The 24,414-nt window shown below is 42.3% G+C and overlaps 1 protein-coding gene across 5 annotated transcripts in view; it reads left to right on the top strand.

Moving 5' to 3' along the window:
• LIMS1 (LIM zinc finger domain containing 1) overlaps window positions 1-24,414 on the top strand; it is a 137,759-nt gene that overhangs the window by 26,717 nt on the left and 86,628 nt on the right. The window contains exon 1 of one of the 5 annotated variants that reach the window (XM_048856657.2): window positions 23,978-24,045. The exons of the other annotated variants lie outside the window; for them this stretch is intronic. Coding sequence (XP_048712614.1) covers window positions 24,017-24,045 — 29 coding nt within the window. The 5' untranslated portion in view covers window positions 23,978-24,016. Of the gene's footprint in view, window positions 1-23,977; window positions 24,046-24,414 lie in introns of those variants that run through there. 5 annotated transcript variants of the gene reach the window in all.

Genomic DNA, 24,414 nt, shown 5'->3' with positions numbered 1-24,414 from the left:
TGTTAATACAAAAAGCCACAAAAAACTGCTTCAGATACAGTCATTATTAATCAGAAAGAAGGGCACAAGCCCCAGGTTTTTTTCTCCTTTGCAGGTCATTTTGAAAGTCTACCCTGGTAGTAAGGGTTGAGTTAATATCTTTCCAAAATAGTAATGAAAGATTTCAGAGGAACAGCCGTGTTAGTCTGTATTCGCAAAAAGAAAAGGAGTACTTGTGGCACCTTAGAGACTAACCAATTTATTTGAGCATGAGCTTTCGTGAGCTACAGCTCACTCCATCGGATGCATACCGTGGAAACTGCAGCAGACTTTATATACACACAGAGAATATGAAACAATACCTCCTCCCACCCCACTGTCCTGCTGGTAATAGCTTATCTAAAGTGATCAACAGGTGGGCCATTTCCAGCACAAATCCAGGTTTTCTCACCCTCCACCCCCCCACACAAATTCACTCTCCTGCTGGTGCTAGCCCATCCAAAGTGACAACTCTTTACATAATCAAGTCGGGCTATTTCCTGCATAGATCCAGGTTTTCTCACATCCCCCCCACCCCCATACACACACAAACTCACTCTCCTGCTGGTAATAGCTCATCTAAACTGACCACTCTCCAAGTTTAAATCCAAGTTAAACCAGAACATCTGGGGGGGGGGGGGGGGTAGGAAAAAACAAGAGGAAACAGGCTACCTTGCATAATGACTTAGCCACTCCCAGTCTCTATTTAAGCCTAAATTAATAGTATCCAATTTGCAAATGAATTCCAATTCAGCAGTTTCTCGCTGGGGGGGATGTGAGAAAACCTGGATTTATGCAGGAAATAGCCCGACTTGATTATGTAAAGAGTTGTCACTTTGGATGGGCTAGCACCAGCAGGAGAGTGAATTTGTGTGGGGGGGTGGAGGGTGAGAAAACCTGGATTTGTGCTGGAAATGGCCCACCTGTTGATCACTTTAGATAAGCTATTACCAGCAGGACAGTGGGGTGGGAGGAGGTATTGTTTCATATTCTCTGTGTTTATATAAAGTCTGCTGCAGTTTCCACGGTATGCATCTGATGAAGTGAGCTGTAGCTCACGAAAGCTCATGCTCAAATAAATTGGTTAGTCTCTAAGGTGCCACTAGTAATGAAAGAGTAATTGGAGCACAGGTGCCAGCATCCTCCGGGCCCTGGGGGTGCTCAACCCCCCACCCAACCCCACCCCAGGCCCCGACCCCACCTGACCCAGACCCACCCTGCCTCCCTTGAGTGCTCCCCCTTGCCCCACTCCTCTCCCCTCCCCAGCGCTTCCTGCGTGTTGCGGAACAACTGATCACAGCAGGCGAGAAGGGGAGGGAGGAGTTGATCAGAGGGGTGCCAGCAGGCGGGAGGTGCTAGCTGCCGGTGGGTGCTAAGCAGCCTTGGAGCACCCACAGAGTTGGTGCCTATGAGTTGGAGCAGGGGGACTGGATCCTGATCTCCCAGGTGGGTTCCTGAATCACTGGGCTACAGTTATTCTCACTTTCTCTCTCTGTAAGTGTGTATACACAGTGGAAAAGACTCGACTGAGGGAGCACCACACCAGAATACCCCAGAGCTCAGAGCACTCTAAGAGTTGGGAGACCCTTCTTCAGTTCCTTTCTCCCTCTCAAGCAGGGGGTTGGGATGGGATGGGATGGGGGAATTGAACCTAGGTCTCCCACTCCTTCCTTCTCTGCCCTCCATTTTGTGTGGAGGCAGGTGCCTGCCTAAGTCATTCTCACAGGAAACACCTCAGGTGTCTAAGCTCCCTCACTCCAGAAGAGGGTGTGACGGGTTCAGTCACAGAGACCCCTTGGGGCTGTCACCTGATGTGCTGAAATTACCTCTGAGCCCATTTTCCCTGATGGCTTGGGACTTCAGAACCCTGCCTTGTTGAGCCAGATGCTCCATTCTGCTGCAACACAGATCCAGGTCTGAACCGTGCCCCCAAAGCTGCAGGCTTTAACTGAAAACCACTCAGCAGGTTACCTGTCTCCAGCACCCAGTAGGATCCAAACCCCAAATAAATTGATTTTACTCTGTATAAAGCTTAGATAGGGTAAACTCATAAATTGTCTGCCCCCTCTAACACTGATAGAGAGATATGCATAGCTATTTGCTCCTCCAGGTATTAATCACTTACTCAGGGCTAATTAATAAACAAAAGTGATTTTATTAAGTATAAAAAGTAGGATTTAAGTGGTTTCAAGTAATAACAGACAGAACAAAGTAAGTTACCAAGCAAAATAAAACAAAACACACAAGTCTAAGCCTAATACATTAAGAAACTGAATACAGATAAATCTCACCGTCAGATGTTCCAATAAGCTTCTTTCACAGATTAGACTGCTTCCTAATCTGGGCCCAATCCTTTCTCCAGTACAGTCCTTGTTAGTTCCAGCTCAGGTAGTAACTAGGGGGATTTCTCATGACTGGCAGCCCCCTTTGTTCTGTTCCACCCCCTTTTATATCTTTGGCACAAGGCAGGAATCGTTGTCTCTCTCTGGATTCCCACCCTTCCTTCTAAATGGAGAAGCACCAGGTTTAAGATGGATTTCAGTACCAGGTGACGTGTTCACATGTCCTGTGAGACTTCATTACTCACTGGCTGGCACCCACATATGCAGGAAGGCTTACAAGTAAACAGAGCCATTTACAACCAATTGATTCTAAAGCACCCTTTATGGCTTCTACTTAATATGTTTACATTAGTAATACATGTTCATATCTTATTCTTCTAAGTCCAGACACAGAAATAATACATGAAAACAAATAGGATGAACACAATAGATTATAAACTTTGTAATGATACCTTACAAGAGACCCTTTGCGTAAAGCATATTCCAGTTACACATTTATAAGCATATTTTCACAAAGCATATGGAGTGCAACATCAGAGACGAATTCCTGGCTGTGGATCAGTAGCAGAGATCTAGCCACCTCCCTACAGCCTGGGCTTTTGTACCTATCTCTGTGAAAGGGGCAGGGCTTAGCACATCCCTCTCATCAGCGTCTCCAGTTAACTTTCTTAAGTGGCTCCTGGCCTACTGTGCTGGCTTTTGTGAATCCCATTCTCCAGAATCCCATCTTATTTTCTTACTTAGTGCCTAACTTGGCTTTGTGGATCTCAGTATTGTTCCTGTGATTTTCTAGGCACCAAAAAGTTGGCACCAAGACACTCAGTGTCACGCTGCTTAAGTCCCTTTGTGAATGTAGCCTTAAGTGACTTGCCCAAGATCAAACAGCAAGTCTGTGACAGAGTCAGGAGTAGGCTCCGTTCATGTGTGGATGGGGAGAGACTTATCAAAGTTTAGTTTTCTGAGTTGTTTGCTGGCATGGTCATGAATGGTGAGACAGTGGGCAAATCAAGTTTTAAAGCAATAGCCCTGGGAAGAGTTTGTTAGTAGGTTGTATCCGTTTCCCCAATCTCCCCCCCCCCCCCCCCCCCCGCGCTTGGTTACAGGTTGTTTGGAGCATGGACTGGTCTTTCTCTGTGTTTGGGAAAGTGCCTAGCACATGGTGAGCGCTACAGCAATCTAAACAATATAATAATCGTGACCTGATTGTAAAGATCTCTTTAGCCACCTTCATTCAGAAATAACTGATGCTGCAATGAAATTATATGCATGCAATTTTCTTCCAAGTCAGTTATGTTGTATAATGTCTCCTCGGGGTAGGTATACACTATTAGGCTTTGTTTAAAGTCAAGGCTGCAGTCCATATATTCATTAATCAAGATTTTTAAAAAATATTGCTATTGTTCTTAATCTAAGCAAACATAATGCATAATGGTGACACAGCTATCAGATTTCAGAGTAACAGCCGTGTTAGTCTGTATTCGCAAAAAGAAAAGGAGTACTTGTGGCACCTTAGAGACAGAGGGGTTCAAATATGTATATTAGTGTGGCTCTTCACAATTAAAAATAGTTCAGCTGGAAACCCTTGTGCCTTCTTTATGATTTTTAATGATGGTTTCTGAAGCAGTTTTTTGTAGATTTTTTGCATTAGAAATTCAGATCCTGTCTAGGTTGGAAGGATTTTATTTGACTGGTAAACTAATAATATGACAACATCACAAGAGCTGAGATGGTACAAATTGCACAGCTGAGAGGGGAAGGTGATTTGACCAGGTCGAAGCAGAAGATTTTCCTTTTTCCCCCCTCAACGTTTCTTCCCACTTTTCTCTTTCAGTCCCAGTGTCTAATTGCTCTTTCATTGTTAGTGACACCTGGTAGTAAAAGCCAAAGGTTTCAAGCATTTTGCTGATTTCTTGTTAGGCCTGTAGGTTGAATGTCAGGATATGGAGATCCCAGCTGTTAAAGAAACTTTTTGTTGATCTGTTTACAGCATGTTAGAGTGGAATGTAATTTTGAATTCTTAAAGTCACATTTGAAATGGAGGTACAGCAAGTGAGAACCTCTGGTTTAGGAATTACTGTACTTTTTTCTAATCAGTGTAAAGGGGTATTGGATAATTAAATCTGTGTTTAAAAAGTGTATCTCTTGTATTGATTCCAGGAATAAACAGATCTGGATTAAACCTGAGGTTTAGGAGCCCAGTTCTGACTTCCTTATGCATCTAAAACTCCACTCACTGACTTCAGTGGGCTGTCTTCTGACCATTCTAATGCTGACCACTGTGGTACTTGCATTAGCTGCACTAACATAATTAGTGCTTTTGAATACAAGGGGCTTTTGAGAGCCCACCATTGAGCACTCCTCTCCTGGGAACTCCTGTAAAGACATTTACTTCCATGTTAAAACTCTGTCTCTTGATCTGTTCTGTTTTTTGTTAATTTTCTCTGCATCTCTTGTCTAAAATTGAGATGAGAGAAGTTAAACTACTTTCCCATGTGTGATTACATATGCAAAAGCTTTTGGCTTTGTCATAACATTATGGAAAAATGTCCAACTTTTGTTTAAAAAAACATTTTGCCTGCACTTAGTCTTTACTTTGGGCTGGTGCCTTTTTCGGTATTTTTTAAAATTATATCACAGCTACTGTTTGAAAAAGTGTCTGCTGGACAAACAGAGTGACACTTTTTAAAAATAAATAATCTTATGCCCTTGTTAAATGTTAGCAAAAGGAAACACGTGAGCATACACATGAGATCATAGAATCATAGAATATCAGGATTGGAAGGGACCTTAGGAGGTCATCTAGTCCAACCCCCTGCTCAAAGCAGGACCAATCCCCATTTTTTGCCCCAAATCCCTAAATGGCCCCCTCAAGTTGAACTCACAACCCTGGGTTTAGCAGGCCAATGCTCAAATCACTGAGCTATCCCTCCCCCCAAAATTTTTAAAACAACTGTCACACAGAATGGCCCCGTCAAGGATTGAACTCAAAACCCTGGGTTTAGCAGGCCAGTGCTAAACCCACTAAGCTATCCCTCCCAACCCGCTAAGCTATCCCTTAACATAAATATATGTTGTTGATATTGTCCTGATCAGAAGATGACAGTCAAATAAAGAAATGTAGATCTGGGACTTAGACTCTTCTAAATTATTTCCATTGTGTGCTGTATCCAAAATACTGCTCCATTCTTGGAGATTTGCAATACTTGGACACGACAGAGTAAGTTTTGGAAGTAACTTCCTTGTTTTTGTTGAATGCTTAATTCAGAACTTCTTATGTTTTTATGTCATGTGGCAAGTATGTGATTTTGGGATTTTCTAATATTTCCTATGTTCATATTAATGCACTGTTAATTATTTTGAAGATGTTCCTATTTTTTGGCAAACCTGTGGTGACAATAGGTGCAGTATTCCAGAAAGGATAAATTCTAAGACCTGAAGTTAATCCAGGCTCGACCACTTTTCCTTCTGTGTGTAATGGTTATTATGTGTCTTCCTTTTATGGTTAAAAAGAATAATACTAATAATACTAATAATCACAAGTTATTGGTGGGCTATATGATATGGAATATAAGCATAGAATTGGAAGTCAGGAAATTCAGTGGTCTAATATGGCTCTTCAATATTTGTCTTAGTTTTCCCATCAATAAAATGTGTATAAAGCTTGCTTACCAGGCTCATGGTGGTTAGGATTAGTTAGTTAATATTCATACACCACTTTGAATATGTGAAATGCTACATAACTACTTGGTTTTATTATTTTTCTTGTGATTAGACATATAGGTAGGTAGTACATGGAACATGTCTGTTCATAGAGGGAGAAGAGATGGCATACCACATCCTCCTCCTCCTTTGGCCTTTCTGAGGACTTGTCTATACAAGAAAGTTGCATCAGTTTAACTTAAGGTGTGATGTTAAACCAATGCAAAAGACTGTGTGGCCACTCTTAATTCCATTTAAACCAGGTTTATTTCAGTTTAATTTAAATTTATTAGGAACTGGTTGCAGATAAACTGAAAAGGCTTCTTTTAAACATAAAGATTTTTAACTAAATTGGTTTAAAATCAAACCTTAAGTTAAACCAGTGCAACTTTCCCAACAGATAAATCCAACTTTGCCATATTCTTTGTCTTTTCTCAACTATCTTTTCTTTGCTTTTTGAAGTCATTTTCCTTCACCCACTGCCTTCACCCACTCTTAGTCAAAGGCTACAGATTCTTGGTTGAGAAGGTTGGCTGTGGCTGTTGCCAGGATTTGTTGATGATGGTTGCCAGACAGCTACACAACACACACCCTTCCCAGAGGTTGCATGGGCCGCCTCACACCTACTGTACTTCCAGCACTGGTTGGCACAAATCGTGAGCTAAAATATAAAGCCACTAGATCATTGGAATGGCCTGGCCTCTTCTGTGAGCATCTCATCCCACACTTGCATTCTGTGTTCTCTTTCTGCTCCCTCCCAATCTTTCCCCCCCCCCCATTCCCCTCCACCCTTGTGCTCTCTGGCCTTGTCTATGTACAAATGTTGCACTGGTTTAACTTAAAACATCTTTTAAACCAATTTAATGAAACTGGTGTAAGCCCTTCTGTGGCCATTCTTGTTTCAGCAAGAGTGGCTAATTTTGATTTAGGTTAAGTCTGTTCCTAATTGACTTAAATAACACAAATAAGCCTGGTTTAAACCAAAACAGGGGTTTGCACTGTTTTAACTAAATTGATTTAAAATCACACCTTAAGTTAAACCAGTGGAAGGTTCTTGTTTAGATGAGCCCTCTATCTCTTCTCCCTATCTTTTGTTTGTCCTTTTCCATTTATGTCAGATCTGTGTTGTGAATCATGCAAATAACACTAGTCCAGTAGCGTTATCAAGAGCAGCAGCCAAGTAAAACCTGACATGAGTCTCCTCTGTTTCACTCTAAGCTTCACTGGGCCCCTAGAAAAGCACCTTGTAGAGGAGCAGCATAGTCATGATCTTTCCCTATTGGAGAATTACACAAGAGAATATCAAAAAAATAGAGAGAATTGGAGTGTGTAATAATGTGGGTTCCCATGACTCTGCTTCAATTTTAAATTCTGATCTGCTTCATAATTTTTCTATAATTCTCTTTAATCAACATAAAGCTAGCCTCCTGAATGAAAGCAGACTGCTAGTCTCCCTCTAAATGCCAAAGAACATCCTGTTTCTGTCACACTGTCATTTGTTGTCTAAGTGACAATAAATATGAAAATGCATTTTCACTTTCCACTCTCTGCCTAATTGTGATTCTCCTAATCTCAGCTCTTTCAAATAGAACCTTGCCCCTGCTTGCAGATAACATCTAATGAAAAAAACACCACAGGTTATTCAACTGGATATTGCTTCTGCAAGAGAAGGAATTGGCTAGCAAAATTAATCTGACTAAAAGATGTGAATGTTGTGTAGCCGGTCTCTTCCTTGTAATTAGTTAAAATGCATTCTCTCTCTCTCTCTCTCTCTCTCACACACACACACACACACGTAAAATCTGTATTTTCTGGTTCTAGGTTTCATGTATAGAAACTTGAGAGGGAAAGGATGTGCTTATGGATGAAATAGTGTAGCCCAAGGGAGTGAATAACTAAGACTGGGCTAACTTCCATAAAAAAGGCCATCAGGTTTGATTTTGAAAGGCAAGAAAGGGTGGGGTCGGAGTAGGAGAACAACAAAGGCAAGCCTTTGAGGGTAATTGACTCATACACCAAACATACATTTACACAATCAAAATTCTGCATTTCTTTTCCTTGGGGTCAGAAACTCTTCTTGATTCTTTCGGTGGTTCTTATTTTTTCTCTTTGGAAAAGCATTTGTGTTCTTTTGCTTAAAAAAAATTCTTACACACTCCAGAGGCAAATCTCCTCTCCTGGACTCCACGGACTTGTTTAGGCAGGGTCTAGCTGCTTGAAAGAAAGCCGAGCACCCTGCTGTTGTAGGAAAACCTGGCAGGTGACTGCAGTGTCCTTGATATCTTATATAGATCTGTACTAACATTAACTAATTAAGAAGCATGCTATAACTGCTAAGCATCACGTTGTCTTTGTACTGCAGCCAAGGTGAGAATCTTTGTGTCATAAAAACATAGGATGTATGATGGAAGGTCAGAAAAATAAGGTCCAAGTTGAGGTGTAGTTAGTCTACAAATAAACAGTGGTTTTCTGAGGGCTTTGAGATCCCATGGAGGTTTTAGTTTTTTAAATCCTTCTTTTCCTCTTCAGCAAAGCTTCTTTTAAACCTGATAGTCTTGCTATCTTACTTTTAATCCAGAAAACATGCTTCTGTGGAACGATGGTCCAGTGGTTAGGGCAGTAGTCAAAATTTGGGAGATATGGGTTCAATTCTCTACTTCGACAGATTTCCTGTGTGATCTTGGGCACATCATTTAACCTCCCCATACCTCTGTTCTCCATCTGTAATATGTGGATAATAGTACTTTCCTATCTCACAAATTGTTAAGGCACTCAGATACTATGGTGATAGTTCCTTTAGATTAGTAGCATTAGCCCCATGTTGACAGTACTGAGCAGCTAAGTTGCCTCTGAGCTGCGTGGCTGCTCAGCAAGCTATCAAGGGCTGTGCAGGCGGGGAGAGGCGCCTCTCCCCTGGCCTGAGCCCCACCCTCAGCCTTGGAGCTGCCACAGCCGGGGAGAGGCACCTCTGCCCCGGCCCCAGTCTCGGAGCTCCTGCAGCTGGGGAGAGTCCTATAGGCCTATTTCCTCTTGTTTTTTCCTACCCCCCCCCCCAGATGTTCTGGTTTAACTTGGATTTAAACTTGGAGAGTGGTCAGTTTGGATGAGCTATTACCAGCAGGAGAGTGAGTTTGTGTGTGTATGGGGGTGGGGGGGATGTGAGAGAACCTGGATTTGTGCAGGAAATGGCCCAACTTTATTATCATGCACATTGTGTAAAGAGTTGTCACTTTGGATGGGCTATCACCAGCAGGAGAGTGAATTTGTGTGGGGGGGTGGAGGGTGAGAAAACCTGGATTTGTGCTGGAAATGGCCCACCTGATGATCACTTTAGATAAGCTATTACCAGCAGGACAGTGGGGTGGGAGGAGGTATTTTTTCATATTCTCTGTGTGTATATAAAGTCTGCTGCAGTTTCCACGGCATGCATCCGATGAAGTGAGCTGTAGCTCACGAAAGCTCATGCTCAAATAAATTGGTTAGTCTCTAAGGTGCCACAAATACTTCTTTTCTTTTTCTGAATACAGACTAACACGGCTGTTACTCTGAAAGGTTTCAGGATGTCTGCTAAGCAGCACTGACATTAGACTCACTGAGGCCCGGGGCAGAAAGCTGAAGCCCCACTGCATGGGGCTGATGCCTGTGATCCTGAGCTCCATCATCCGAGGCTGAAGCTAAAGCCTGAGCAACTTGGCTTCATGGGGCCCATGTGGCGCAGGGCCCTCAGGCAGTTGCCCTGCTTGCTACCCCCTAGTGCTGGCCCTGGCTTTTATATGCAGAAAAAAAGTTGTTGTGGCATAGTTGGGCTGTGGAGTTTTCATAGCATGTTGTGGGGGCCTCAGAAAGAAAAAAGTTGAGAACCCCTGGCATAAAGTATGGCACTGACATTGGCACCAAATTAATTCATCCTTATTTGTTGTTCAGTGACTAAGAATCATCAGTGATAAGATACATAATGTGGGAACTGCTTCTAAAAGCATGTTTTTTAGATCAGTACATTTTTGTTCCCTATTCAATTGTTTTCATTAAAAAAAATTAGAGGCAGCCAAAAGACATAAGGAGGCAATCAACCATGGTTACTTCAGTCTCCAGTCAGTTGTTTAAGGTGATCAACAAATCTTTAAAGACAATAAAAGTAAACTTAAAGTTGCATATTGGCTTCCTCCAATAGAATGGGTGTTCATGCTCTCAGCAGATGAGTGACTGGGGAAGCGAAGCCACAAAAAGGGTTTCATTTCCAAAGTCCTGGTTGCTCTGCAGTGTCCTTCCAGCATGCACCATACTATGCTAGTATAGCTATTATCAGGGTGGAAAGAACATCAGGCAGGTGGGGGTTTTTCCTAGTATGTGAGAGGGCTTTGGAAAGTGATTTTTTTTCTTTTCCCTCTGTGACGTAACAAAATCTTTTAAACAAAACAAAATGCGACCCCCCACTTTATAAAAACCAACACACAATTTACCTGCCCTCTTGTAGATTGGCACTACACTTCAATAGGGTTTTCTGGTAGGCAGTATATCAGAGAGTTGTGCAAGTAAGATGACGTAGAAGACCATAGCAATAATTAATATTAATAAAAAACAGTACTTTTCCAGTCTCCACTGCTGACTAGTCATCTCTCTACTTTTGCCATTTGAGATGTTCAGCTCACAACCCCTCATTTATATTGTATTCCTACAAACATTTGCGGGTCAGAAAGGGTTTTCCCCTTTTGTGTGTGTGTGTGTGTGTGTGTGGAGAGGGTCAGGGAGAGGGTATTATTCTGGGACTATTTTGTCCTGTCCAGAGAGAGTTTCATGCTTTTCCAAGTTGTTAGTCTTACCAGCTACATGCTGCTATGGTAGCCATGCTTTAAAAGAAAATATTACAGGGGAAAGATTGGAATACAGTAGCAGGTGTTCAGTGCTTTGGGGGAGGAGGACAATCTCAGCACTTCACTTTAGGAGAAGAGGAGGGTGAGAAGAAGAGGGAGTAGAGATGGAATTAATAGGGAAGGGGATTTATCTTTGATGTCACAAGATCACTTCTCTGAGGGCAACAGCAGAGAGCGGTGGGAGAGATGAAGATTAGACTAAGTTCCACCAGCCTATAAATGTTTGATGGTTAAACGCAGATATATATTGCTTAGAGTGCAAAAACTTCAAGGCATTTTTCATACTGAATTGCAAGAATTATATAAACCCAGAAACTTAATACCGTATAGTTTGAATGAGGCCCCAAACTCAAAAATACTTATTTTTGTAGGTAACTTAGAGAGGTAAAAAGAAAAGGAGTACTTGTGGCACCTTAGAGACTAACCAATTTATTTGAGCATGAGCTTTCGTGAGCTACAGCTCACTTCATCAGATTAGAGAGGTAAGTTACATACTTCTCTTTCCAAACCCTTTAAAGTGCTTCTGGATCCTGTAGTAGGAATTCTTGATAAAATCTCTAACAAGACACTTCAAGTATGACTCACTGCATTTTTTTCCTCCAAACAATTAAACTCTCTTACTGAGCTCATCTATCCCAGCTTGATGTGTAACAACTTGTTTTTTCCTCCTTCAGTGCTGCTACCATGTACATAGAATTCATTCTGTCTTGTAACTGTAGTTGAAAACAAGCCTTTCAGTGAAAATATTTTCCAGTAAATATTGCTTTTTGTCTGGGACTTGATAACCTAGGAGTCGATCACAGAACTCTTGAAGCAGTCCAGCCATTGAAGTGCTCACATTTTATGGCAGATATGGAGAGGGAAGGGAAGAGGGGTTAATTCTTTTTTGTGTACATTCTTATGCACCAGTTCTGTGATCTGTTCCCATTCAGCAAAACACTTAAGCACATGCATAATTTTAAGCACACTTAATATTTCATGTTGGGATTTGACTTACCTGAGGGAAGCAACCCTTTTTCCAGCCCAATAGGGTCATAGAGCAAGACCTGGGAACCTCCTTAGAAAAATAGCCTAGAGTGAACCCTTACAGGAGGTGGTGGTGTGCTTATAGATTTAAAGTAGACCTTTCGATAGCTACCATCTTCAGTTCGAAGAGATTTTGAAGGTGGGAGTTCTCTTATGAGACCACCTAGTATTGTTCTTTGACAAATAGTCCTCACAAGTGGCATTCCTCCTTCTGTTAAGCATCAAAGTCCAGACGTAAGGAGCACTGACGCTATCAGGACAGAGAAATCATTTCTTCTGTACTGAGATCTGCTAGATGGCAGCATGGTCAAGGAATTCTGCTTGTTGGTCATACAGTGTTTCGCCAGTGTCTTCTGTTTTTGTTTTTGGCAGAAGCTTTCTGTATGCCTTACTGCCTGGGGAAGATGGAGCATATAAAATATATCATGTTTTGAATGTCCATATTTAAAGGAACAGGAGTACTTGTGGCACCTTAGAGACTAACAAATTTAGTCTCTAAGGTGCCACAAGTACTCCTGTTCTTTTTGCGTATACAGACTAACATGGCTGCTACTCTGAAACCATATTTAAAGGATGATCCTTTTTCCAGCCCAGGAGGCACACTGCTGTGAAAATCCCATTGTCATGGATCTGTGGACCTTAGCACAATGACAAATAGGAAAATGTATCCACGCTTACCTGACAATATCCTTTCTTTGAGGAATAAGACCTGGCCCACCCTGGATAAAAAGAGATCATTCAGAATAGAGATGGAAATTGACATCCAAAGATTTGGGTTTTCTTCATTATGGGGTGTTTCCCATGCTCTGCATTGGGAGAAATTACAGTGCACTTTCCTCAGAGTATAATCAATCAGTAATTTAGGAAAGCAGAACTGAATTATTTTTGTGTAGGGAAGTTGTCTTAATTGGAGGGAACTTCAGGGAGTATAGGGCATTCCCCTGCAGCCAGAAACTGATGGGTTCTGCCTCCAAGATGCGAGCAGGCTGAAGTATCCATTGTAACAGACTTGTGGAACTTACTAATTGAAGAAAAGTTTCCATGGAAGCACATTTACTTTTTCCTATTCTATGACATTATTATACCTTCATTTTGTATGCCACATTCTGATTAGTGGAGGCATTGAGTGTGCACTTATGAGCTTAATTCAGTTTTTATTTTGCTGTTGCAGTTTACCCAAGTGGAAACACCATAAAACATATGAACAACTGAAATTTGAGTTTCAAGACAAACAGTTTCTCATGCCTCCAGCAAGTTGGGGATTTAGAAATTGTGGCGTCCTTCTTTTGAGATCAGCATAATTGTCTAATGCAGCATGTGAGTCTCATTCCCACCACTTCTGGTGTGTAAAAGAATGACTTCTTCTATTACATGAATTCATGGTGAACTGTAAAGTTATCCTGGGTAATGTTCATGCCACAAATGTGGAGTGCACACAGTAGAGACTATAGCATAGAACAGCAAGTCAGGTGGTTTGGGTTTATTTCTTGGCTCTGACACTGAGTCACTGTGTAACCTTGAATAAGATTTTTAAAGGAATTTATGTATTACTATGCTCAGCATTGCAATGCCTGACTGATTTAGGCTCAAAGTGATTTAAGCACTTAGGAGCATAAATCTCCAAGTGTCTAACTCACTTATGGGAAGGAGATTTAGGCTCCTAAATCAGTCAGGCATTGCAACACTGAGCTCAGCAACGCCTAAATACGTTTACAGATCTGGGCCTTAAGCTTTGTGCTTCACTTTCCACATATGTCTTTCCCTTCCCCCCCCTTTTCAAAAAACCCTGAGTACAGTAATAAGTGGGTAGTTGTAACTTGCAAGTTAACCATCATTGGCGCTTGCTAATTAAAGAATTTTCAAGCCTATTCCCAAGCTTGAGTTAACTAATCTGGAAGATGAAGTTTCTGAAGCCTAAAAAGGATGAAGATTTGCCAGGCAGAAAGTATAGTAAATATAGTAGTACTGTTGTTGAGACAAATATTCACTATGCTTGCATTTTTCCTTACTGAGGTAGTCCTGGCAAAGCCACTGGTGTGACAGGAACAAAGTAACCAACAGAATGGATCAAAAGGTAAGCAGTTTAACTGATAAAGAACTAGGTAAATGGCTAATAAGGGGTTTTGATGTCTCTAAAAAAACCCAGACAAACCCCAACCCTATATAGACACACACACCTAGCTACAGGATTGAGTCAATTAAAATTTATTTAGTTGTGGAGGTGCAGTTTCCTAGCATTACTCAATGGATACATCCCTGCAGCAAGGGCCTCTCTCTCGTGGTCAACAGTGTTAAATGTTGCAATATCACATAAGAGTGACTATTACCTCCCTAATCCTAGTTCAGGAGGATGAGAATGGATGACTGTCCTCTATCCATTGATATGAGGAGATTGTCCGTCAGTGCCACTAAAATGATTCTGTGTGTTCCATGTCCTGACCCGAATCGAAATTGTTCTCAGTCTAGAATATTCTTTAAATCTGGTGAGCTTGAAGTGTGCCTTTGGCTAACTTCTCTGAGAGCTTACTCAGGAATGGGAGGTTTGACACGGGGTGGCAGTTGGCTTGACCAGATGTTCCAGGATGGGTTAACAGCCATGCAGAGTTAAATTAAAAACTGAAAGGTCACCTCCCTAGGCAAACTTTGAGCTTAATTTTCCTGTGTTGGTAGAGAAAGAAAAGGAGCTACATCTTTCTTTAGAATTCTCTGCCGCTTGCCAAGCGAGCAGTGAATATGAGTTGGTTTTATAAAAGGAAAGAACAGTGTTGCAGTGGGATTGAAGAGAGGAATTTGTACAAAATCTTGAATATGACTGATAGCTAAAGAACAAGGATGGAAATGGATTTTCAAAGGGGCCAGGGAGGTGTGTATGTGTGGTAATGGAACTTTGGGAATAATTAGGGGCAAGCTTGTTTATATGTGTGAAAAGAGAGTAGCTAGAAATTGAGTAGAACAAATAGTTATTTAAATTGGTATTTTCTATTAACTATATCATCTCAGGGAATGCAGACAGTTGTTTTGACGATCCAGCCCAAGTTAAAATTTGCAAATGGAAAATATTTAAACTTCTGTTTTCATGTACTATAGGAGGTGAGAGGGCATTTTTATTTTCAAATCTGATAGATATCTGGTTCCATCTGCTGGACAAAAAGATTCCTGCTAGCATGCTGAAACACAAAATGTTGCTAGGCCAGGCTTGTGAGGAGGGCTTTGCAATACCCAGTGAAGGAGGAGGTACAATCTGTCGTGAGGTACAGCTTCTTTCATAAGGAAGTTGGGTGTGAAGAGGAATTTTTGTAAAGAATAAGGAATTCTGAGTACTTAGCGGCGAGCAGAGAGAATTCTCAAGGGCTTGTATACTTCCAGTTTTTCTCTGTGTGCATCATTATTGGCATGGATGAGGGAAGTTATAGTCTCTCTCTCTCTCTCTCTTTTGTGAGATCACTGTTAGATAATTGAGTTTTGAGTACCTACAGGCCAGAGATAAGGTAACCTGTTGGAGAGATTTCAGACCAGAGGATTGAGAATTGTTGTAATTGTGTTGACAAGAGTAATTTTAAAAACTGTGTGTAAAACTTGCCTCAGTAGAAGTGATGGATATCTCAACGAATTGCAAGTATTTTGAGAGTGCTGGTGCAAAGAAGGAGGAATACTTATTTAAGGTAGCACTAGGGGATATAATAGGCTAGTAGAAATATAATTGGGATAAGAAGAATTTCATCTGAAAACTGTGGGAAGAAAACAGACAACAAGATACCAGTTAAGCTGTGCTTCCGTCTTCCCCGGAAAATGGTGGCAGCTCCATCACTTCAGATTTTAAAACTAGACTGAACAGAGCTCTGGAAAGTATGAATGACGGGTTTAAGGTGCCCTTAAACACATTACATCTCATGTTCTTTGATTTGCACAAGCTGATGTGTACAGATGCTGAAGGAAAGGATGAAAGTTAGAGTTTGCTTAATTTTTTTAAAAGATACAAATCAAGGGAGGCAAATTATGGTTGGGATCTACTACAGACTCTGGCAACAAAATGAGACTCTGACAGTGGGATTTCTTCATGATTTGTTACTCATTGTGGACTTTAAATAACCTGTATTTGCTGAGAAACACAAAACTAAATTCAAGTGGCTTCCTGAAATTTGTTCAGTCAGTTTTCTAATCAAAAAAACTGAAGGGCTTAGCGGAGATGCTATTCTGATTCCGATGAATGAGAAAAGACTGCAGATGACTAGGATCAAAAGGTTCTGAAATGATGATGGATAAAATTCTGCAAGTGCCTAAGTCTGGTTTTCAAAAGTAACTGCACTTAGGAGCCCAAGTCTCATGGAGTATTAATCAGAGTGATGGTGGGCAGGTAATCTTAATATCTTTCATAGCAAAGCATACCAAAATACTTTACAGAAAGTTATAATATATCACTTCTCCTGTCATAGAAATGCATTTTCTTCTTGGGAGGAACATGGCAGCCATTCTGTGCTAGCAATGCTACTAAACAGTTTTCTCTGCTTTCCTCCTTAGGACTTAGACCAATCCTAAGGCATTCATCACCTAAAGGATTGGCTAGCTCACAAAGTAAATGTTGGTTTGGGAATAAGTGGCGGTGGAGGAATTAGCGAGGCTAGGAGTTCTGGCTCTAGGAAACATTCTAGAAGATTGCGTCTCTTACACAAAATGACGGGCCCACTTCTCCTAGTTCATACTGAGAACTAGCAGGGGTAGGCAGACCAGCAGAGACAGTATATAAATGGACACCGATGAGTTAAGAAAAGAGGCATGCCAATTTAGTGTGCTTTTACCAGGGTTTCTCTTTGTAATAGATGATAGTTCTTTACCCAGTCTTGGTAATGCTTGAGTTAGGAAATTATGTTCTTCTATTCTGAACACCCTAATGATATTAATAAAAAGGAGAGCTGCTAAAATTATTAAATGATAATATACAATATATGAACTATACCCAGGCTGGTATTTTCAATAGGAATTTGGCACCTGCCTCCCTTAGATATCTTTGAAAATCCCAACCCTAGTCTGCATTACTCATGGAAATGGATGTTGTTATTCAGGTAGTCAGACTGTAAGATAAAGAGTAACAGGTTGGAGGTAGAAAAAGAAAAATCACATTCAGTATTTGTTCCTGTATCTGACAGTGAGCACAGCCACTCTGTGGAAGACCTAGCATGCGACACCTTCTTGGGAAGATACTTCTATTTTCTTGTGGGAAGCCTAGCGCATCCCCAGTCCTGATGTTGGGAGTGGGATGAGGTAAAGAGAAATGGAGAGGGCTCAGTGAGGAAGGGATAGCAATGCACAAGGCCTCAGGGTGAAGGGATTTAGTGTGTGTGTGTGTGTATCCCCTTTGTTGCATTTCTCAGTGGTTTTAGTTTTGGCACAAATCTCTGGAGAAGGTGTTGATGCAGACAAATCTGCCAAATGAAATTACATTGGTTTGCCTGTGTGAAATTCTATATAACTAAGAACTGGGTCTAAGTTTCTTCAAATGGGACTGATTTAAAGGCTAATGTTTGGTGTCTTAGTTCCTTTTTAATGGCAATTTATCTGCGTTTTCCTTGAAGTGACAAAACTGTTACTGTCCCCATGAATCAACAAACTATTTGACTTTCTATATATGTTGAAACCACTCAAGTGCTGCTTATATGTGAAATTTAAACACATCAAAATTTTAAATGCCTCTTTTGTCTTTTAACCTATGTCTTGATTATAGGAATTTGCTTTCTCCGTGATCAGAAAAAGCACTTCTTACTTGGGTGTAGTCATGATCCTTTTGAGAAGTAAATCTATAACATGCTTTGTCAGTTGGGTAAACTTCATGTGACTAGTACACAAGCTTAGATAGAATTAAAGCATAGCTACAGGCAAGAGATAAAAAGTTCATATGAGGAAGTATTGTGCAGTCCCGGAAGCAGCAGCTTGTAACGATAACTATATGGTTAACTTGTCCATAATAAAGTGACACTGATATGTGAATTAAAGTGGCATGAAGACAGAAACAGAGATACTGAGGAAACAGTCCTGTATGTGATGTGGCGAGACTGGGGAGGAGAGAGCAAAATATGTCAAGTATCTAAAGTAAAAGTGTGTTAATATTAAGCAGTGGAATGTGTGATTAAAGTAATCAAGATATAGATATGAAGAATGAGGTATGCATTTTATACTGAAAATCTTTTTGTAAGGAAGCCCTTGAGGTACACAGAGTTGTGTAATAGGCTTTACTGAATCCCTTACTCAGAGTGAGTATCACAGATCCTATAAATACAACATTTCTGTTATTGCTTCATAGGTTTGTTTGTTAAATGTCAGCCTAGCAGTGCCTTTTGAGATATTTCAGGGTGAAATTCAACTCTGCGCAGGGGGCAAGCCCAAGGCCTGTGCCTCAAAACAGTGCTGAATGGGATGGAAGTGTTGCTATAGGCCCTGGACTGGTCCTCTGCACAGAGCTGAATGTCACTCTTTGGCAGTGTCTCATTAAAGTCTGACTGTTTTGGCTGATCTAAATTTGGTCCTGTCAAGGCTGATTCCCCACTCTGGCACTTTGAGATCAGAAGGTGGGGGCCCACACGGATTCTGAAAATTAATACTGGCCACTTCAGGCTTGTATTAAACTCCCAAGGTTACAGCGTCTCTCTGACCTTGGATGGGTAGATGCTGCCACCACACAAATTAAAAAAACCCTCCCTGAACCCAGGAAGGCGCATTTGGGGTACCCTTAAGCCCTTTCACCCCCCCTTCCGGGGAAGAGCTGAGAAAGAAAAGGAGGAAATCAGCTGTTGCCACCAGCTAATTAAACAACATATGCACAGACCTCTTAGGACATACAAATCCAATCCTGTTCTTAAAAAAGGGTAAATTTTATTAAAAACAAAAAAGAAAGAAAATATATTTGGAACTTAGGCTTTTTGCTAGATTTTAAAAAAAACAATTACAAGGATTAAGCATCAAGGTAGCTCTCTTGAGGTCCAGCTTAAAGGTTACAAGCAAAACAAAAGCACCTGGGGTTAGCACAGAGGAGTCCACAAGCCATAAAGAAATAAAAGAGATAAACCTAATTGCGTCTTCCTAGCCCAGGGTGACCAACTTGTGGCTCCGGAGCCACATGCCGCTCTTCAGAAGTTAATATGCGGCTCCTTGCATAGGCACCGACTCCAGGGCTGGAGCTACAAGCGCCAACTTTCCAGTGTGCGGGGGGGAGCTCCCCCCCCTCCATCACAGGCCATATAAATACCATGTTCATTAACTTTGTAGGTGTTCTTTCCCTAGCAGAAAGAAAGCTTTCCTAAAAGGAAGTTATTTCATCTCTAATAAAGTAGAGAGGCGGATTGCTAGTCATTTTTCCATAAATAGATTACTCACAAGGTACCTTTGAAAATTCACAGTTGTCATTAAAAGTGTTCCGGAAAAAAAATCTGACCTTTAAACTTTTTTTTTAATTGATCAAGCTAGTTATGTTCTAATAAGTATTTATAAAAGGCTTTAAAACAATTAGGAAATTCTAATGTAGGATTGCAAACTGGTGTGTTACTCAGTATTTTCAAAGCACTATCAGATTTTTTTTTAAAAAAAGCTTCCTGATTCCTTTAAAAAGGAACTCTACAGAATCGTTACTACCTCATTTCTTTGGAGTAGTTAATTAACATTAATGGGAGTTAAATATTCACAACTAAGACTTTGTCTACACTAGCAGTTTTGTTGACAAAACTTCTGTTGGTCAGGGGTGTGAAAAAGAAACATCCCCCTGACCGGCATAAGTTTCACCGACAAAAGTGCTGGTGTGGACAGCGCTATGTCAACAAAGAGTTGCTCTCCTGCCGACATAACTACTGCTGCTTGCTGAGGGTGGTTTAATTATGCTGGTGACAGAGCTCTCTCCCGCCAGCATACAGCGGCTACATGGGAGAATTTACAGCAGTGTAGCTGAAGCGGTGAAGCTGTGCTGCTGTAAGGTCTGTAGTGTAGACATAGCCTAAGAGAATATGCCTTTTAAAAATATTTCAAGGGGCACAGATATTTCTGCAAGGAAAAAGAATAAATCTCTGTTTAAAAAGAGGCAAGCAACTTATGCACAGATGCTGTGCAATGTGAAAACTGTATCTGCTTCCTCATTTCTTTGGCAAAGCCACAGATAAAAATCTTGTTTTTAAAGGCTTCCAATGAAATGTATTGTTGGGGATGTTTGCAGAGTTGCATGGACTTTAGCTATACTGTTACCATTAAAATCTGAGCTGGGAACCAGATTCTGCCTTGATTTACACCCTGTGCAACCTCGTGGAAGTCAGGGCAGAATTTGGCCCAGTATCCCTAAGAGCCTTTCACCCTGTTCTGCTAATTGTAGCCATTCCCAAAAGTAAGGCCTTGTCTGCATTTGTGGCTGTGCATAGGGTACATGTAGCTACACACCACAGTGAAAAGCAGGCTGCATCCACACTACAGTGTACAGCTACATGTGCAGGGCCCTACCATATTCACAGGTGTGAAAAACGCGTCATAGATCGTGAAATCTTGTCTCTGTCATAAAATCTGTTCTTTAGTGTATTTTTATCCTAAACTATACAGATTTCACGGGGGGGAGACCAGCGTGTCTCCAACTGGGGGTCCCGACCCAAAAGGGGGTTGCAAAGTTATTGTAGGGTGTCACGAAGTTTGACTCACCCCTGCGGCGCCTCCTTTTGGCCATCCTGGGAATTAGCTTGGGGTTGGTAGTGCGTTCTCCTCAGGTGGTGTCTCCTGTCTCCGCGTCCAGGATCCTGTGTCGCTCCCCGGATCGCGTCATCCTCTTCTGGACACAGCCCTAACGCTGTGTCCCACTTGGTTCTTTCCCCTCTTCCGGGGAGACCGACAGTCCTCAGTCCAACCACTTGCCTCAGTGACATTCCTTCACCCGCTCACTTCCCTGGTCCTTCTCGCATGAACTGAGAGCAACAATACCCAAAGTCCGAAGGTGCAAACAATTCAATGTTTATTGGGGTGAACTTCCAGCAAGGAATGATTCTAATTTCCTTCCTTAGTGTCCCCCTTCCCAGCTCTGATGCCACAGAGCCTTGCCTGTGTCCCTGTTCCCATTCCCCCCCCTTGCAAAACATGATTCCAATTCTCCCACCCCCATTCCCTGTTCCCATTCCCCTCCCTTATTTTCTGATTGACTGCAGACTATATAGTAAATCTTGAGTTCTGCTTAGCTATACTTCAACCAATCATTTTACTGAAATTTAACTAACCAATCCTAACATATTGTAACATGATTATCTAACCAATTATATCCCACCACCTTAATTGGTTTACACCCCAAAAAATTAATTCTACAGCTGACAGAAACCATTAGAGAACCAGACAGAGATTATATAGACAAACAACAGGGAAGTGGAGACTACAGTAATAAAACAACGCAGAAATGAGGATTTCACACCCCAGCTATTGATAAGTGAGTTCTTGACAGACAGGATGCTATCACACTAAGTTTTCTTTAACCATCTTTATCAGGTGCTGATAGGCATTATTAGGACAGGATTGCATTCCTCACAGACCAGTAGCACCTTATTTCAATGTGACTGGTGAGGACGTGACCGTATGCTTTCCAGCTTATGGCTGCCTCTGCTGCTTAGCCAAAAGCCTCAGCCTAAGAACAGGGCCTCAGACAGTCACAGTAAGAGAAGGCCCTTACACAGACAGACAGTGATTTTGATACCTCTGTAACTAGCTAAGTGATAAGAATACACCTAAATTCTTAAAGTATAGGCCTTTGCAGACAGGCCTGAATATCTATATCCTAACAGTTCTAGCCATTTGTCTCAGTGGCAGACTGCAGTCCACGTACTGGCCACTTCCCTCAGTGACCAGTGGGGGCAGCCCAGGTCCACCTGGTAGTCCGGGCCCCCACCCACGGACCCTATAACTGGCAGCCACGTACTGCCCCTCCTCCAACTCCACCGTCTCCTTCCCTGGGCCCCTTCCCCAGCGTCTCCTCTGCCCTTCTATCAGGGCCTCAGTATAGAAGCCATCAGCCTGGAGCGTTCTCATACTCTGCTGACCCTGCCCAGCACTGCTCTGTCCATGGTGTTCCAGCCCTCTAAGCGACCAGTCCTCCTCCCTCGAACTCCAGGGAGTGACTCCTCTGTCCTCTCGCGTTGCTCAGCAGCCCCTTCTTATATGGGTCACCAGCAGCAGCAATGCAGAAGTAAGGGTGGCAATACTGCAACCCCCCCTACAATAACCTTGCAACTTCCCCTCTCTGCCACTATGCCCTTTTGCATCAGGACCCTACAGTTACCACGCCGTGAAATTTCAGATTTAAATACCTGAAACCATGAAGTTTATGTTTTTAAAAATCCTATGACTGTGAAATTCATCAAAATGCACTGTGAATTTGGTAGGGCCATATACATGTGGCAGCAACAGGCTCCAGCAGCAGGAAGACAGTGTGACACTACACTGCTGAAAATAGGCACTGCTTTGGTGTGTAAAGAGCCATGTAGGGCAGTGCTACTCAAAGTGGTGGGTCCACAAGCCATCGGCTGACGGTCCACGGTGCCTGGGATCCGAGGCAGCATGTTCTGCTCGCGCTGGCTCCACTCCCTGCACCCTGCCCGGGCTCATGCTGGCTTGACCCCGGCCGCCACAGCAACAGCTGCCAGCGACTCGGCCGCTGCCATTGGCCGGGTCGCCCCCCCCCCCACCCTTATGCCGCAGAGAGGGAGAGGCGCTGCCCTAGCTGCAGTGTGTGTAATGATATGTGTGTTTCCTGCACATTGTGCTATCCATTCACGCTGCCCCCCGCCCAGCTCTGAGCAGACAAAGCCCACGGACACGCTAATAAGGAGAAGACTCATTAATCTCTGGCAATTTCCTGGGCTTGGCTGCCACCCCCTCTCCTTTCCTCACCCCTCCACCCACTCCAAAAAAAAAAAAAAAAGTAGCCCCTTGATGCTGGAAGACAGTTTAGCGCAGGTTTGGGGAGAGGAAGATTAATTATTATTGTTGGTGTTGTTCCTCCGTGACATTTGACAGCATCTGCACTGATCAGCGGAGCTGGTGGAGGAAAAAGACACTGCAGCAGGTTGTCGGGTGGGAGCGGATAAGCCCCCTAAAAAATGCCTGCCAACTTTTATTATATTCATTATATTGTTTCCGATATGAATTAATATTACTATGAATGTTCAAATAATATTTTCTTGGATCGTTAACGAATAATAGTCATTTTATACTATCCGCACAGACGCACAGCCTTTCAGTCAGTCTTCAATGTATTTAAATGGGAACATCTCCGTGAGTATGCCACACTCCCATTCCAAGTAATACAGTGAAGAATGTTAGTTTTTCTGATCTGATGTGCTACATGCCTATGTGAATATGATAATAATATGGCGCAAATATGGTACCGGTCCCTGGCACATTGGGAAAAAAATTGCTGGTCCACCACATCGGATAGTTTGAGAAGCACTGTTGTAGGGTACATACCCTAAGGTCCTGACATGTCTTTATTTGCCTAAGAAGTGCTTCATGGTCTACATTGCTGTTTATACCCGTGCTAGCTGGGCTTACAGCATCTGTACTCTACACGCTGCTGGGCTATTCGAGCCCTTACTTTGCCTTGCAGGTTAACAATAGGTGCACCCCAAGTCCCTTTGAAGCATTTCCCTCTCGTGTCCAACCCCTTCTTCACTGAATGCTCACAGTTATACTAGCTTTGCTGTCCCCAAGGGAACAGCGTACACACCAACTTGAATGATTCAATCCAAGATTTGTTCTTGCAGAACACCACAACAGCGAGTTATATTTATAATGAAAACAATCATAAATTTATTTTCAAAGATTAAGATTTAAGAGATCATGAGAAAGGATAATGGAAACAGAAGGGTTACATATAAAACAAAATCATAACAGGCTTTCTCGAGATTAAATTTAACAGACTAACCTGCCTAAGGAAGTCTCTCTCATCCAAATGTCCTTTATAGTGCTTCCAACCAAGTTGGGATCCTGTTTTCATGAATGTTATCGCCCAGCTCTTTTTCTTCCACAGGTGCAGGATAAAAGGGCATCTTCTAGGGATGTAGAATGTTAACCGAAAAGCCTCAATCTTATCGGTAAGGTATTCAGGTTAACATTTAAACTCTGCTGCCAGCCCCATGCCACTGGTTCCGGCTGCCACCCTGCCTCCTGGATTCAGGCCCCACCTCCCCCGGGGTCCTGGTTGCCAGCCCCTGACGCTGGGGACTCCGCTCACTGCAGTCCCTGCTCCCAGGGTCCCGGCTGCCGGCCCCATGCCCATGGCTCTGCATGGGGCGAGAGCAGAGCCGTGGGTGACTGGCGGCAGCTGGGACCCCGGGGGAGCAGGGCAGCAGCAGACTCTAATGGTTAAACGTTTAACCAGTACAATTTTAATAGTTTAAATGTTTACTTTTTTCAAATTCTATTTACATCCCTAGTATCTTCTTGCCTTTCCTAATATGCCC

The sequence above is a fragment of the Caretta caretta genome, chromosome 1 (assembly GCF_965140235.1).
Source record: "Caretta caretta isolate rCarCar2 chromosome 1, rCarCar1.hap1, whole genome shotgun sequence".
NCBI lineage: Eukaryota > Metazoa > Chordata > Testudines > Cheloniidae > Caretta > Caretta caretta.
This window is presented reverse-complemented; position numbering and strand designations above follow the sequence as displayed.